Source organism: Colossoma macropomum, unplaced genomic scaffold (genome assembly GCF_904425465.1).
Source record: "Colossoma macropomum unplaced genomic scaffold, Colossoma_macropomum, whole genome shotgun sequence".
Classification (NCBI taxonomy): Eukaryota; Metazoa; Chordata; class Actinopteri; order Characiformes; family Serrasalmidae; genus Colossoma; species Colossoma macropomum.
In genome coordinates this window covers 36853424-36870731 of record NW_023494800.1, presented here as the reverse complement: position 1 = coordinate 36870731, position 17308 = coordinate 36853424, and the positions used below count along the sequence as shown (strand labels likewise).

At 40.3% G+C, this 17308-nt stretch overlaps 2 protein-coding genes across 2 annotated transcripts in view; one reads left to right on the top strand and one right to left on the bottom strand.

Moving 5' to 3' along the window:
* Positions 1 to 949: 949 nt before the first annotated feature.
* Positions 950 to 8231, bottom strand: mlana (melan-A). Its single transcript, XM_036589108.1, has 5 exons — positions 8033 to 8231; positions 7238 to 7310; positions 5923 to 6019; positions 4086 to 4205; positions 950 to 1085 (listed from the first exon to the last, which is right to left on the bottom strand). Exons 2-5 carry the CDS (start codon positions 7303 to 7305, stop codon positions 1017 to 1019), a joined length of 354 nt encoding a protein of 117 aa, XP_036445001.1. The 5' UTR covers positions 7306 to 7310; positions 8033 to 8231; the 3' UTR covers positions 950 to 1016.
* A 4588-nt stretch (positions 8232 to 12819) lies between these two features.
* Positions 12820 to 17308, top strand: part of LOC118820124 (endoplasmic reticulum metallopeptidase 1) — a 45236-nt gene continuing 40747 nt past the window's right edge. Inside the window, exon 1 of the mRNA XM_036588262.1 lies at positions 12820 to 13189. Within this exon, the coding sequence (XP_036444155.1) occupies positions 12900 to 13189 (290 nt within the window). The 5' untranslated portion in view covers positions 12820 to 12899. The remainder of the gene's footprint in view (positions 13190 to 17308) is intronic.

Genomic DNA, 17308 nt, shown 5'->3' with positions numbered 1-17308 from the left:
CAGAGCTTTATTTTACTGCATAGGGGGACTATTTTATTTTTACCTGAAGAACGTAATTCTGCTGTGGAGCCACAACAGTAAACACAGGCAGTAAAAGAGGAGCCTCTTGTTGCCGACCCCTGTATTAGATCATGCCTCTTGTCACATTTAAGCTGCATTCATTGATGTTCTGTTTAAAAGCCATAGACAATGCACAGTGCATACATTACTCAACATTACTCTTATTCATAGACAATGGCCTTTATTTAGTTGCGTAAAAATGCAGATTTGACCACCCTGAATGACACATTGTGTGATTGTACAGATGAGCCAAAAATGAAACTGATGAATAACAAAGCTGTCGCTGAAATTTGCTTGCACAGATTTGACCATACGCAACTTTGATAAATGAGGGCGACTGTAGTGCAATAAAATGGTGTTCCAAACAAACAGCAAACGTGGCAGACTTCACAATGTGCGACTGTACTAGCAGTTTTAAAAATTGTACAAACCACTTGTTGTAAAATGGATTGTAAGACTGTACATTGTTCTTTAGTGTCTGAAAACAAACAGCTGATATTTGTTGAGCCAAAAGTGAGAAAAGCACCAATGATGTACTGTACACTGGGAGGATGCACAGTTTAGTAATAACAATTCAATTTAAATGGCCAGTGACTACATATTGCAAGTCTAATTATCAATTTGTACAAAATGAATGTTACAGAATGACGGTAGAGACTCATAGGAAGATGCCTAGCAATCTGAAAGATAAGGAAAAGCTGTACATCCTCCACAAGAATAACACATAACCGGTAAAATGTGACTGACAAGCATAACGTAAAAGTCTCATTGTACCTTTGAAGCACCTAGCAGAGTATATTCCATAAGGCACAACAGTGGACTGATATACATGCTAAGCCAAGCAACAGTGAATTCGTCATGGATCAAGTCCCACATTTCTTCAGCATTTTGTTATCGAAACGAGCGTTAAAATCAAACAAGGCCCATAAGTGAGCTATTCAACCCAGTGAAGTTCTTCAGGGTGAGTAAGGTGGTGGTGATGGTCCAGAAGCAATCTTCTCATAGGCCGGTGGGGCGTTGGGTACCTGCAAAACAAAAGAGAAGGCCAGATTTGAAAGGATTGGGGACCAATTTTGAGGTCACAGCCTAATCATGATATATATAGTACTCTCTAGTTCCAAAAGTATATAGACACCCCTTGTTGGTGAATTCATACTTTAAGGTTGCTTATACAGGTGTTCAGATGCACTCTATAGAAAAGCATTGACCAATAGAATGGGAGTCACACGTGAGCCAGTTCAACATGCCCAATGCCAAGTGAGGGGTATAAACCCCCCCACCCCCCACACCCCACCCCCAGCACTGGGCATTGGGCCTTGGAGTGATTATACTCCGTTCAGTACCTTTGGGATGAGTTGGAATGATTCAGAATCTGGGGACATTTTGAGTTCGGCAGTCAATATGTCATTAAAATATCCAGTGTTTAAAAAGGGGGGGACGGTTCCAGTTTCCTGTATTTTGACCATGCTAACTGTTGTACTGTGATGAACTGTGGTGAAGGCTGGCTGATAAAATTGGGTACTAACTAAGTAGCCTTGTAACCATGTTGGAAAATCATACCGTGGCGTACCGTGGTAAGTGAAGCTTTGGTAAGTAATGGAACTATAATCTGGTCGAGTTCTACACAGCAGGGCTGCGATCAGCCCAGACGAAACATAGCAAAAAGTTTATTTCAGTGGAAAAAAGGTGGTGCATTGAACCCTGTTATGGTACACAAATGATAATCAGGTATGTTAGTGAGTAATCTACTTTTCACCCCGTTCCATTTTAGTCATTCACGTCCAGTTTTTTATTCTTTCTTTTGGCTTTAATTTTAGTCACTCGTGCTTATTCAGCTCCTGGACTGCTTTACTGTTGCTCACACGTCTTACTTGAGAGCTTTAGCACTTTAGACCAACATAATCCACAAAGAGAGGAACAGAGCCAAAACTTCAGTTCCTACATTGATAAATGCTAGATGGACTAAGAATCTCCCCTGCAGTTTTGAGTAATTAGTACTTAAGTAGTTTATTTGAGGTTTACATTTGTACAAAATGATGGTTCTTCAAGGGTTCTTTGCATCATGAAAGCATTCTTGAGACGTGCTGTAGATGGTTCTGTATAGAACATTTTTGAAAGAGATTGTATATAGTACCGAAAAGGGTTCTTCTGTTATTATAAGCTTGACATTGTAACAATAGAAGAACACTTTTTGGTGTTGTATAGAACCATTTACAGCACATTCGCCATCAATCTGAAGAACGCTTTCACAATGCAAAGGACCCTTTGATCTTCAAGTGCTCTTGGAGTGTTCATGGTTCTATATAGGACCATTTTCTTTACTAAAGAACCCTTGAAGAACCACCATGTTTAGGAGTGTAGGGAAGTTGTTTTTTGCAGTCTACTGCAGTCATTACTTTATTGCAGTAACAGTACATTCACTGGAGGATGGTTTTACACTATGGGTGATGCCTTAGAACAGTGGTCACCAACCCTCTTCCTGGAGATCTGGAGTTTAACTCCAACCTACATCTAACATGCTGCCCCACTTTTCACTGATGCCTCTGATCCAGCTAATCAAAGTCCTGTGAAGCTGAGACAGGTGGTTTGAACTTCAGTCCACATTAAGGTAGATCTCCAGGACCAGAGTTGGTGAGCACCCCCATAGAAGAACCATTTTGGTTCCCTTAAGAACTTTCAGTGGATGATTCTGTAGAGGACTATTTTTATAAATGAGATGTGTGAGTGTGAAGAACCTTTTTAAAGAGCCTCCATATAGTGTCAAGGTTCTAGAATGATCCCTGAAATTGATAAAGAACCTTTACCATATTATGTGTACGTAGCATGACTGGTAGACCACTGGTAGGTAAGGTGAGCCAGCACCCAGAAGGTCGTAGGTTCGAATCCCCTGTAATGACTGAATATGCTTAGTGGTGCCCAAGGTTCCTAACCTCCCACTGACCCAAGTAATGCTGCTCCTAGACTACTCAAAAAAGATGGTATCGATTTCCCAGACTAGTCCTGGACTATGTTTTCCTTTTATAGGAGGATCTCGATTCAGAATGCTGTGTAGTCCAGGACTAGGCTTAATCCCAGACCTACAGTGTCAGAAACCACATAAGCCTTCCGTTTCTTGTTATCTACATTAGTGTTGTAGCTTCAGTGCTAAAACTAAAGCAGCAAACTTTAGACACCAAACTTGGTTGATCAACCACGTTTGGAGTGAGGGTGGGGAACTCAGTAATCTGGTCCCCCAGCTGAGCTGTTCTTTTGCAGAGCAGTTTCTCACACTGAAATAGAGGAATCACAGGAGGTTCCCGTGAGCTGGTAGGACTTTGAACTCTCCCCCTTCACAAATTCCAGCTGGTAATCCTTACTGCATGCCTCATGATGCAATTCTGAAGCCCTGAAGCCTTTCGGCTCGCTGCTGCGTCCAGTCACACGGCCCGTTTATACCCTTTGGCATTCTGGGTAACGATGGTCTGACTGCCCTGTGATTCTCCAGCAGAAGATCTACACTGTGATGGCAGTTTGTGCCCTCTGATTTATAATCCGTCTACTGTGCAGATGTCTGAGATGATATGCAAAGCCATTTATGTGGTCAGGAAGTGTTTTTTTGTTCACTGACATTAAAATAAATGCAAATAAACAGTAAGTTGTGGTCATTCGCCATTTCCCAAAGGTCTCCTAGAGGAAGTCCAGCATTTATAATTACCAATAATTATCCAATATGTCTAATAAATTAAATCAGTTGGTATTTAACATATATGTAAGCCTGTGTTCTCCTGACTATATTCGTTCAACATACATATTCAAAACTTTACTGAAATCATGAAATTCCTGTTATGTTTGACTGTATTCATATTTATTTGGGTTTATTCTAGAGTTGTTTAGTGTTTTTACTTGAAAAAACCCAATTTCTGCCAAGATAAATAGAAAATAGTTCTCTTGGCTGCCCAAAACTTTTGTTTTGGCTGTTAAAGGCTGTAAAATATCTAGTTTTGGAAGCACACATTTGTTACAAGTACAAAATTCTTGTTTCTTACTGCTGGTTGGAGGTTGCTGAATTCAGTAAGGGCCACTTTGTTTTCGGCTGCAGCTCCTGGTTCGCTGTACTGCCCTGATCTCATGATGTCCCTCCAGGACTGGCTGCTGCCTCGGGCGTTCTGCGTCAACAGACACAATGAGATGTTCAGCCATGTGCTTCTCAGCCAGAATCGCCCCACTTCAGTTTTAGAAAAGTTTGAGAATAAAGTTTTGGGAATGTTCAGTAGGGATGGAATAAAAAACCTTGATTAAAAACTCCTAGATTAAAAAAGAAAATGATGATGTTATAAATAAGGTGAAAAAAAATTAGATTTTTCACAGTTTCAATTCTAGACTAAACCCTAATAATATATTCCATGTATCTATTCCAAAAGTCTTAAACAGTTACTTAAGTGTGATTACATGGCATGCATAAACTTCCACTGACAGAGAGGAAGTGTTATTGATATTGTTTATTGATATTGATAGTAGCTTTCACATTGTGTGAAGTAAAGCCTTATTATGGTTTGTCTTATGAAAAAAAGCTCTTTTTACAGTTGAGTAACAGCCCTTCCAACGTCCTGACCTTTTGCCAGGTCATGTGACCTGCAGTAAATTCCACTCCCACGCCAAACTCTGCAAATCTCAAATGCTAACCCTTTCCGCTAAGACGGAGAACCTTCAAAACTGGCCTCAGAGAGAGGAATCTGTTCTGAGAGAGAGCTTAAAATGATAGTTTAGCCAAAATAGACCAACTCGCACCTTTATACCCAGAATAACATCCTGATATCTATAAAAATGGACAAAATTCAGGCTAAGATGAGGCTGCTACTGTTTTTAGCCATGCTGATGTATTAGACCATGATATACAGTGTCAGAAACCACATAAGCAAGTCTAATTGAAATTTCTAAACAGCTCAACATGGTTTGAGGCTAATGATATGCCATTAGCACCGTGCTAATTGGTGCTGTAAAGCTTCCATTTCTTGTTAGCTACACCCTTAAAAAAAAAGATGGTTCTTCAAGGGCTCTTTAGTAAAGGGAATGGTTCTATAGAGAACATTTTCATGCCTAAATGGTGAAATCGTTCTTCAGATTGATGAGGAATGTGGTGTATATGATTCTATATAGAACCAAAAAGGGTGCTATTGTTAGTATGATATTAAGCTTGTATAGCATAACCATTTTGTGCTATATAGAACCATATCCAACATTCTCCATCAATCTGAAGATCTGTTTCACCAAGGACCATTTAAACATGAAAGGGTTCTGTACAGAACTCAGGGTTCTATATAGTACCATTGCCTTTCCTAAAGAAATGGTGATTCTTCAGATTGAGGGGGAATGTGTTGTATATGGTTCTGTAAAGGGTTCTGTCAAGCTTGTAACAATGGACAAACCCTTTTTGGTGCCACATAGAAGTACAACACATTCCTCATCAATCTGAAGAATAATTTAACCATTTAAGCATGAAATGGTTCTATGTAGAGCTCATGGTTCTAAATAGAACCATTCCCTTAAGAAGCCTTGAAGGACCATTTTAAGAGTGTACATTAGTTTTGTGGCTCCAGTGCAAAACTATAGAAGCAAACCAAACATCCCTGCAAGTAAAACCATCACAGACCATCATTTCACCAGCAAAACTATGTTTTGGATGCTGGCATGCTGGGCAACCAGCATGACCATGCTGGGTGACCAACTAAACCAGCTTCAGTCTAGCTTAGAATTCATGCTGGTCTTTTTTTTTAGCAGGGATGTTTTGGCTGAACAACTGTATTTAGGGTAAGAAGGGGAATTGATGAAACGTTTGTGGCCAAACTGGGGCATTATTTGGTATGAAAGAGCGGCGCTCCTCACCCGGATCATTTTGTATCCACTCCGTCGGCGGTAGTACCAGCAGCCCAGGATGAGCAGAGCGGTGAGGATAATTGCCAGTAAGGCAATACCAGCAGCCCTGGAAGACATGACAACTCAAAGAACTTAACCCTGTTTGTGCCATTTACGTTTTGTGTGTTATATGCCGCCAAAGTTTGTCCTGTTTTTTGTGAAGAGTACACATAGATGCTAGAGCTAGAAAAAAGAATGCCTTCTTTAAATATCGCTGCTATCGCCTCCTGTGGTAAGCAAGAATGTTCCAACCCTGCTGAAAAAACAGCACAGACCAACAAGCATTTCTTGCTGGTGGTCTTTCAGCTGATCACCCCAGCATGGTCATGCTGGTTGATCAGACTACCAGCATCAAAACTAAGCATGTCCTGGTTTTGCTGGTGAAAATCCATGCTGGTCTGTGGTGGTTTTCTAGCAGGGAAAGCTGGATCTGTATTGTGGGGAACCAAAATATGACTATTGCTACATGCAAGCTAACACTGCTAAGCACTGAACTGATATCGTAAGGCTGGTAATCTCACCAAAATACCCCACATAAGCAAGCAAGCTTTGTTAAATGTGGTAGTGTAGTTGCTTTGGCAGTCTTAGGCTATAGCTAGAGGGGTTTTTAGTGTTGAAGTTTAATAGTTGACTTATCTTCATCCTAAGTCATTGCGGTGTGCTGGAGTGTTAGCTTGCTATTAGCACGTATGTAGCATTATTATTTGTATCTGAAATGTTGAGTAATTCAGTGAAACTCTGAGGAAAAATGTACATACAGAGCATTTCTGTGTACCATGTGACTCAAAACATAAGAGCAGTAATCTTTGAATACGCCTTTTTATTTTTATCACAGAGGAAAAAAGACCTGGAGGCATCCAACCACAGAATGATGCACTACTAAAATGCTAAATGCTAACCTGGATAGAAAGTTAGTATGATTATTATATTGCTACATATTGAGGTTGTGATACTTCTTATAGTATATTATAAACACAAGGGTGAATCAAATATGTGACCTGGTTAAAGATTTTATTTTGACCAAGATAATTTCCTTTTGTTGAATTACATCAATTCCTCAATTAGTAACTCATTTGCATATTTCTGCCTCCTGCGATATCAGTGTTACTGAGGCTGATATCATGATATCAATGACCAACTAATATACTGCAGCCCTACAGTTCAGTCCTACTCCATGCCAAGATGAGCTGAATTTGACAGAGCAAAGAAAAACACTAAACAGTGCAGTACATAGATTAAGTGAAGACTTATTGGTCAAAATAATCAATATAAAATTCATACTTACTCCTCTGCCCTGATGTAGGAGCCACGGCCTCTGCTTGCAAAATGAACGTTGAAGTCACCCCGAGGCATCGTTCCTGAGGGACAGTGCACAATAATATGAAAAGTATGAAAATGTTGAACGTTAGCATCGTAGAGCAAATTGTTGTCTTGTTTTATTTTTCAAAAGTACAAAAACTGCCATAATAAAGCACCTTAGAACAATTTGTAGTTTTATTTTATATTTCGAAAAAATGAAAACTGCAAAAAAAATGTAGCAGTTTAAAACAATTAGTTGTTTAATTTCATTTCATTTCAATTTAAGTACAAAAATTGCAATAATAAATGTTAAAATCTTAGAATAATCTATTTTATTTTATATTACAAAAGAACGAAAACTGCAATATTAAATGTTGGCATCTTAGAACAATTTGTTAAAAAATTAGTCTTAAATTATCGCTGTGTCCAAAATCCACTCATTAGTACAGTAGATATAGTATAGGTATGTGATTTTGGACGCAGCCTATATTTCAGAAGTATAAAAACTGCAATAATGAGCGTTAGCATCTCAGTGCAGTTCTTTGTGGTAGATTATATGAACATTAATAGCTGAATTGCCATAGTTTATGCCAATTTAATCAATTTAATAGAGGATAATCCATAGTAACACATAGCACTAACAAGGTTTGCAGTGTATTATGAATAGATTATTAGATGAATTAAGTAATCTAACTCAAACTTCCTGAAGGAAAACATCAGAATGAGATCAAATCAGTGTTATTGCATGCCTGAAAAACCAAAAAAGCCAATCAAATCTTACCCGAGTTGGATAATTTGATTACAGAGATGAAGTGGCTCTCAGGCTGGGCCGGAGTAAGTCCAGTCCTCTCTCTCTCTCTCCCTCTTGCTCTTTGTCTCTCGCTCTCTCCTCCTCCTTAAACCCCTCGTGGCTGCTGTGAGCTCGAGATCCGCAAGGAAAAGAATTCTCATGACCGTCACGGGTTCTACTTTCTAACTAAGCCATGATTGAACCGAAGTAATGAGCGTGAAAACACCCCCCACCACACACACCACTCACAACCCCTCTCTGTCTGCTGACCGCCAGGTGCAAGCGACTGCTTTAGGAGGCCAGAGCCACGAGGGGTGCATATTGATAGGCGTTAATAATTAATAAAATAAAATGCACTAATCAATTGCTTACAGTAAAGCTGTATTGGAAACACTGTGGTGCTCCTGTAGCTGGCATTGAACTGACCGCTTCAAGACGACCTTGAGGTCAAGCGTAGGTCTCTTGTGACTTTTGGGTAACGTGGTCATCTGAGGATGCTGCCTGATGACCAAATACTGTTTCTGAAAGGTTGTTTAGATATAATTCTACATGGTTCTTGTCTTGGATGTACAGTTCTAAGAAGGAACTTCAGTTGCTGTGGAACCTATAAGCTGTTCTCCTACCACTGCTCCTTTTTCCCACCTTGATTTTCAGAAGATATCTGTAAGCACATCAGATATAAGATAATCCATTTGCATAAGGAAGGAGAACGTGACTCCTAACAGCCGCCTGGAAGAGCTGGTCGACCCCAAAACTGCCCCATCAGATAAACAGCACTTAAAGCTTTCATCTCTGAGAGAGAGGAGAAAATCAAGCTGATCAGATCTGAAAACATCCACAGGTGTTTCTGTCCATCCTTCCACTGTGAGAAGACGACTCAGCGCTGTGGGTCTGAAAGGATGTGTAGCTGATCAAGAAGAACCTCACTGAGAAAAGGAGACGGACACATCAAACAAAGAAGCTGGACAATGGACTGACCACCCCCAGAGTCCAGACCTCAACACCACTGAATGTGTTTGATTACTTCAGAAAATGATCAACCAGCTTCTAAGACTGAACTTTGGAGGTGAGTCTGCAGATTCTCTGAGGAACAAAGGGAGTTAGCATCTTAGTGCAATTCATTGTGGTAGGTCATCTAAACATGAAGAACTGGCTAATAATTGATATAGTTTATACAAATTTAATCAGTTTAGTAGTGGAAAATAACACATAGTATATTAGGAATAGATTATAAATCTAATTGGTAAATGCATTTATACCTGCTTGACTACAAAGATGACTTAAGAATCTTATGACCTAAGTGACCTAATAAGGTCAAGCTAACGTTAGCTGTCTGATGTTTACTGTTGTGCAGGTTGAGATTAAAGGTAACATGGTCACTCCGAACCACCAGGGGGCCCCACAAGGACTTTTTGTAATTCGTCCACAACAAGACACAGTTTAGTCCAGTCCCATACGATGCCCTCGGGGTCCTGCAATCCACAATAGACCCTTTTTACACTCCCGTATTCAACGCAGCGGAAGTCGTCGTATTGGGAAAACAGTACATCATTGCCGGCTTTTATTTATTCATTAACTGAAAACAGAGGCTGTCTACTGCTCAGATGCTTACAGGCCATTTTACAAACATCAGGGATTATACAGTATTACATAATACTTCACAGATTCACAATATGGACATAAGTATTGGGACACACCTCTTAATCATTGGATTCAGGTGTTTCATTCAGTTCCATTACCACAAGTGAACAAAATCGAGCAGCTAGCCATGCAGTCTGCCCTTGTGTTTCATTAGTGAAAGAATGGGTCGTTCTAAAGAATGCACTGGATTTGAGTGTGGTGCTGTAATAGGATGCTACTGTTGCAACAAGGCAGTTCACTAAATTTCTTCCCTCCTAGATTTTCCACGATCAACTGTGAGTGGATTTATTAAAAAGTGGAAGCATTTAGGAACCACAGCAACTCAGCCACAAAGTGTCAGACCACGTAAAGTTACAGAGCGGGTCGCTGAGTGCTGAGGAGCATAGAGCATAAAAGACACCAAAACTCTGCTGATCAATAACTGCAGAGTTCAAACCTCCTCTGGCAGCAACATCAGCACAGAAACTGCACCAGGAGCTTCATGGCAGGAATATCAATCGTTGGATGGAGTGGAGTAAAGCGCCACCACTGGACTCTGGAGCAGTGGAAACGTATTCTGTGGAGTGACCAATCAGCTTCTCTATCTGTCAGTCTGATGGACGAGTCTGGGTTCAGGAGAACGTTACCTGCCTGACTGCACTGTGCCAGCTGTAGAGTTTGGTGGAGGAGGGATGATATGGGGCTGTTTTTCAGGGGTTGGTCTAGAACTCTTAGTTCCAGTGGAGGGAAATCTTAATGCTTCAGCACCAAGACATTCTGGACAATTGTACACTTCCAACGTTGTGGAACAGTTTGGGGAAGAACCTTTTCTGTTCCAGCATGACTGAGCCCCAGTGCACAAAGCAGCTCCATAAAGGCCTGACTGGGTGAGTTTGGTGTGGAAGAACTTGACTGACCCTCACAGAGCCCTGACCTCAACCCCATCACACACCTTTGGGATGAACCAGAACGGAGATTGCGACCCAGGCCCTCTCGTCCAACATCAGAGTGGAAGCTGTTATAGCTCTAAAGGGGGACCAACTCCATATTAATGCCTATGGATTTAGAATAGGATGCCAGAAAAGCTCCTGTAGGTGTAGGTATCTCATACATAGCCACTTATTTACTTGTGCTAGTTGCCCTAATAGGGTAGGTTAAGATTCATTTTTCCCTCAATTTTGTCAAAACATAAGCCCTGTTCAAGTGGGATTAGATTAAGACTAGAGAAACCAGCACTTATTATGTTTCACTTTAGAAGAGAGAGAATCCACCAGGTTTAATTCTTCCTTATCAGCCTGTGGGAACATTAGCAACGTTAGCAAGCGCCTCAGATAACATAGCTAGCAAAGAGACACAACATTGTATTTCTACATTAAATGTTAAATGGCAAAGTTTATGTTTCATAGCGGAAAACTGCTTTAAAATGCAATAACATTCAATTTGTTCACAGTAGTGGTGATAGGAACCAGACGTCCACCTCTAAAAGCTCCCTCACAGAAAGTTACTACAGGAAATGGTTATGAATTCACTGCCTGATGACTGAGACACTGTTTTATGATAGTTTAGAGAACTTAAACTCCATTCATGGTGGAGGGATACATGCAGGGCGCTGTGAGGCAAAATAGTCCCCAAAGAAAACTTATTATTTCAGATTTTCCACTATTTTCCATCATCAACATTCCATATAAACTCAGAAGACTCGTGTAGGTTCACTGGTGGTTCTGGATAGTAAATAAAATGTCTATATCTGTGTTGTAGTCATGGCAACCCCTGGTTCCTATCACCACCACTGTAAAGACATCTGAACCATTTCACACCAAACAGTGTGTTTACAGCCAGGCAGAACAAATATTCACAAACTTTTTGAATGATCTGCATTTAAGCTCAATCCAACTGTGTCCTTGTTCCACAACAGGACGACAGATCAGGAAATACTTCATTTTATAATATTTAATTATATGTTTATTGCAGAAAGTTTGCATCAGAATCACCATTTACCAGGTAAATAAACCAGCAAGATCTATTTCTGTCATAGGCAGCCAGATGTAGCGCACAGGATCACCTGCAGAGGGCGCAATATCACTGCTTTATTCATTTAGGAAGCCCTTGTTTGAGTCTGTAAATCAGGGGTCCTAGAGGGTCGGTGTCCAGCACAGTCAGGTGATTTACCTGCTCAAGCACACCTGAATACACTCATCTGTTAATTTGTTTAGTGGGTGTGTTTGAGTAGGGGACCAACAAACTGCGCTGGACTCCAGGAATGGAGGGGTGGGCCCTTGAAGTACGTCAACCAAATTATGCAGTTTATACTCTAATATTATATTAGTCATCTATTGAACTTTTAGGATATTTTTATAGCACGTATTGCGCATAAAGGATATTAATTATTTAATCTTTGTGATGAGGCTACAACAACAAGCCTGTGGTTTCCCAGTTTTAAACAGATCTTACGCTACAGGATTTGGGTAATACAAGGCGTCTTATAGCAGTTTTTCATAGTAAATGAGCACCTACTATTATGCTGTGATCATTATTGTTATTATTATTATTATTATTAGTAATAGGAGGAGGAGGAGGAGGAATTGTTGTAGTGCGAGTAGTCTTGTAGAACTTAATGATCTATTATTATTGTTATTATTATTGTTATTATTATTATTATTATTATTATTATTATTATTATTATTACCATTACAAGGAGTATAGTAGTGATAGTAGTAGTATAGTAGTGATTGTGGTATTATCATGATTATTATTATTATTTATTATCATTTTTAATAGTGGTAATACAAGTAAATTATGGGCAATTATTTTTATAACGTAATTATTATTTTTTATTATTATTTAGTTTTATTATTATTGTTTATTATTGTAATTTATTTTAAGCCAGCATTTTAATTTGATTATTTTCGTTTATTTATTTTATTTCTTTTATTTTACCTTTCATTACTCCACACTAGAGTCATTAATATCATTAAGCTTGTTGCAAGTAACAATAATAATAATAATAATAATAATAATAATAATAATAATAATAAGTGTAATCTCGCTCCAAAAACATGAAAGAAAATCACATTTACAAAATAAAAGTCGACCTTATTATGAAGTTTTTGTGTTTTCGCACATTTCCGGCATTGTAGAGGGGGCGGGGTCTGGGCTCTCGCCCCTCCCTCTCCATCCTCCGCTAGTTTGTTCCTCTGCGCGCTCCGTTCCGGGTCTGACCCAAGTGTTGTGGGTGAGTATGGACGGTGGTCTGGACGGTATGGAGCTCCTGGAGCGGAGGGTGAAGCCCCGCCGGCCCGCAGCCGAGCAGCCCGAGCCGCTCGGAGAGCAGCGCAGCAGGGAGCGGGGCGCTGCGGAGCGCGGGAACGGGAAGGGGAAGCCCGAGGCCGGCCTGCTGCAGCTGAGCGAAGCGGCGGCGCTGCTGCTGCTCGTGCTGTTCGTGGGCGCGCAGTGGGCGCTGGTGCAGCTGTCCGTCCATCAGCTGCTCATCGGCGGGGACAGCGGCGAGTTCAGCTCGGACAGAGCGAGGTGAGTCCGGGAGCACCACCACCACCACCACCACCAACAACAACAACAACACAGCGTGACCGGCTCATCCGGCTCAGTTACGGTGTCTGAGTTCCCGGATCTCTTTAATGAAGCGTTTAATTAAAACTCTTCATATTAATCTTTTTAGTTTGATCTGCCTGTCTTATATGATTTAATTCAACACTCATAACCTCCTCTATTAACTTTTATCACCTGTCTGAAAAGCCCTTTGAGCTGCTGTCATTATTATTATTATTGTTGTTGTTGTTGTGTCACAGTAATCTTTCTTTTATTGTTGCGAATAACCTTTTATACAATAACAGAATAACAGTACACTCTTTAAAAAGGTGGTACTTCAAGGGTTCTTTAGTAAGACAGTGTTTCTATGTAGAACCATGAGCACTCTTTGAATGCTTAAATGGTTCTTCAGATAGTGAAATGGTTCTGTATAGCACCAAAAAGGGTTCTGCTATTGTTTTGATGTCAAACTTGTAATAATAGTAGAACCCTTTTCAAAAAGGTTCTGTATGGAACCATTTACAACACATTCTCCATCAGTCTGAAGGACCATTTCACAATGCCAAGAACCATTTAAGCATGCAAATAGTTCTTGAAGAGCCATTTTTTAAGTGTGTACGATACATTGAAGCTCAATATTCACGTATCAGACTTAATTTCTTTATGAAACATCAACGGCAGAAAAAAGAAAAGACATAAAATAAGAAGGAACGGAAAAGAGAACCATTGAGGATTTAAATAAAACTGAAAAGCTTTACACAGCGGTGGATATAAATAAACAAAAATCTGCAGGTGTAAATTCACTAATGTAGATGTGTGATTACATAGATTTGTAGATGATGTGGCAAAATGTAACATCACGATACTGAAGGACGTAGTTTACGACAGTGGCGTTTCTACTTTAGGGCCTCACCAGATGTCGCTGTGGAGCAGTGCGCGGCATGATCAATAATTAAGCATAACAACTAATATCTCACTGTTACAAAAACCTCGTATCTCCAAAATGGTAACTTTACAGGAGAAGGAGAAAACATGCTTTACTTTTAATGTAAGTCAATGGAACCAGACGTCTTTCCAAGTAATTTTGGGTCGTTTCTTTTGGTCCATTCATCATGAACTTTACACACAACAGCCATTTTCAAATTATGACAAAAATGGAGATACAAGGTTTTCTTCCGGCAATATCTATATATACATTTATATGTAATTTATTTTTCTTCTACATCCCAAATATCTTCCTGTATCTGTTGTGTAAATGCCAGTAGGCTGCCTATTTCTTCTTGCAGTCTTCGTCTGGTGAGCGTGGGGCCCGTCAGCGCTCGTCTAACCAAGAGAGCAGTTAAAAACACTCTGCGCAAGTTCAACATGTTTACAATAACCAGCTGTGGGGCCGATCACACTGGCCCCATACTGAGAGTAGCCAATACAACATAATACATTTACATATGTCCAGACGTTTAGTAACGTTGTTTACGATGTTGGTGTTACTGCACAGCTAGCCACTGTTCCTCAGATGTGGTAGCAACTCATAATAGCAAAGCAATGTAGTGAGTCAGTTCGAAAAACGTTATAAAGTTCAATTTGGTTCCAGACATTAGAGCAGAAATTAGAGATTAAACGTTTGGGACACACCAGGCAGAGGATTTCAACATCATTCGGTCTGGAAAGGACAAAAACTGCTCCTTCAGTCCAGAGAGGTTCAAGAGAAAAACATGGCTGACTGTGAGTGTAGCTAAAACACTCTCCTGCTTTCCTTGCCTGCCCTCGCTATGATATCACTTAAGTTCATTCATGGATTGGTGACTTAGAGAGAGACGTTTTTGACAAGTTTGCCCAGATTAAAGATCATCCTGCATCTTTTCTTTTCGAGCAGTGAACGTCACTGTGAGTCATTCTGCTTTATTACAAGGCGTGTTGCTTTGGATGTGTATTTGCAGACCACAATGATCGTAAACTTCATGATAACTTTGGGTTTGTAATGCGATGCTTTATAGCCAGGTCTCGTGAGATCTAATCTGTTATCATATCACTCATATTCCCATCTCGACTTCCACCAACTCCTGCACCGTTACGCTGATTTATGAATGTGTTATGTCATTGATTGAGTGCGTTTGTGTTCAGATCAGGTTTGTGTGGAGTTTCATTGACGAGTCGCTGCTGCCCCTGCGGTTTATTGTGCCCCACCAGGCTTTCTGTGCCAGAGACAACACTGGTTTACGATACATGATGTCACAATATGTATTTTTTCTGATGTCTGATAAGTTAGAACAGACAAAGTAGCACCACGTTTTAAAAATACTATCAAAACTATGAACCTGTTACTTGTATTAAACACTTCACTCACTGTGCTGCACTAGATCAAATTATTAGGACTGATTAAGCTCATGTTTTTAATCAAACATGCAGTGGGAAAGTGATTCTTATGCTCCGAAAAGCAAATTGTGGTGTAATTTATTACAATAATGATAAATATAGTCATATTTTCCAGGTTTGTCTGTGTACAAAGGTCATACACAAAGGTATTTTCCTGGAAAATTTTATCTTAAGTATATAAAAATGGGTTTAGAAATTTTTATGTGGTGGAATTTGAGCATGCATGAACAAACAATCCAGTATACAAATAGTAAACAAATAATAAAAATGAAGACACATCTGCAGATGATATTACAGAATACACATTATACACAGTATGCAAACCAAACTAAACACAGCCAAAGTGTGGTTAGATGGCATATTTTGTCGATAACACATCCTCAATTACACATCCTCCTTGTTTCTACACTCACTGTCCACTTTATCAGCTCCACTTACTATATAGGTGCACTTTGTAGTTCTACAGTTACAGACTGTAGTCCATCTGTTTCTCTGATACTTTGTTAGCCCCCTTTTACCCTGTTCTTCAGTGGTCAGGACCCCCATGGACCCTCACAGAGCAGGTACTATTTGGGTGGTGGATCATTCTCAGCACTGCAGTAACACTGACGTAGTGGTGGTGTGTTAGTGTGTGTTGTGCTGGTACAAGTGGATCAGACACAGCAGTGCTGCTGGAGTTAAACACTGTGTCCACTCACTGTCCACTCTATTAGACACTCCTACCTTGTCGGTCCACCTTGTAGATGTAAAGTCAGAGACGATAGCTCATCTGCTGCTGCACAGTTTGTGTTGGTCATCCTCTAGTCCTTCATCAGTGGTCACAGGACGCTGCCCACAGGACGCTGTTGGCTGGATATTTTTGGTTGGTGGACTATTCTCAGTCCAGCAGCGACTCTGAGGTGTTTGAAACTCCAGCAGCACTGCTGTGTCAGTAGACACAAATACTGCCTTTGATCAATTCTTCTGTACACACAGATTCTTCAGATTTGCGCTCCGAGCTTGGAGAACATATTGACCAAAGGAGATTTAATGGGTTGCCTTAAGAAACGTAAGCTGAAGCTTTAGGAATGACCACTGAGAGGAACCAAGACTCAGAAAGAGAAACTCCCTAAGAGCACAAGGAAGAACCACTGAGAGGAACCAAGACTCAAGAGGAAACTCCCTAAGAGCATGAAGGAAAAACCCTGAGGAAGTCTCAAAAGGAGAACTTTCCCAAGAATACAAGAAGAGGCACCGAGAGGAACTAAGACTTAAATGCATGAAGCTGCGCAAATGAACTGGCAATGTGGAACATTAGCTGCTCTAGTTAGAGACCTTACCTGTGCTTTTGTGGGTCACAGCAGGTCAGGTAAGGTCAAGTGTCCAGAAAGGTACATTTGGCTCAGAGAGGACCGTCTTATCAGTGGTGTAACTTTGCAAATGAGTGAGACTGAAACTTCTAGTTTCCTTATTTGCTGACCTCATGACTCCTGTGGTGACTGTTGTTCGCTGAGCGCTGTGCGAGTTAGCATTCATGATGTGATAAACGTTGACCAGTCACTTCTGTAGTCAACAGATTCAGACTGTTCACAACGTTCCCTTTCGCAGAGTTCACACCAGAACCTGGTGGTGTCCACATCTCGGTCACTGAAGTTATCAGCGTACATTTCAGGCTTTGATTTGGTTCCTTCGTGAATATTGCATCAGTCTTTATGCTTGGCCTGCTGTGTGTTTGTGTTTGTTTTAGCA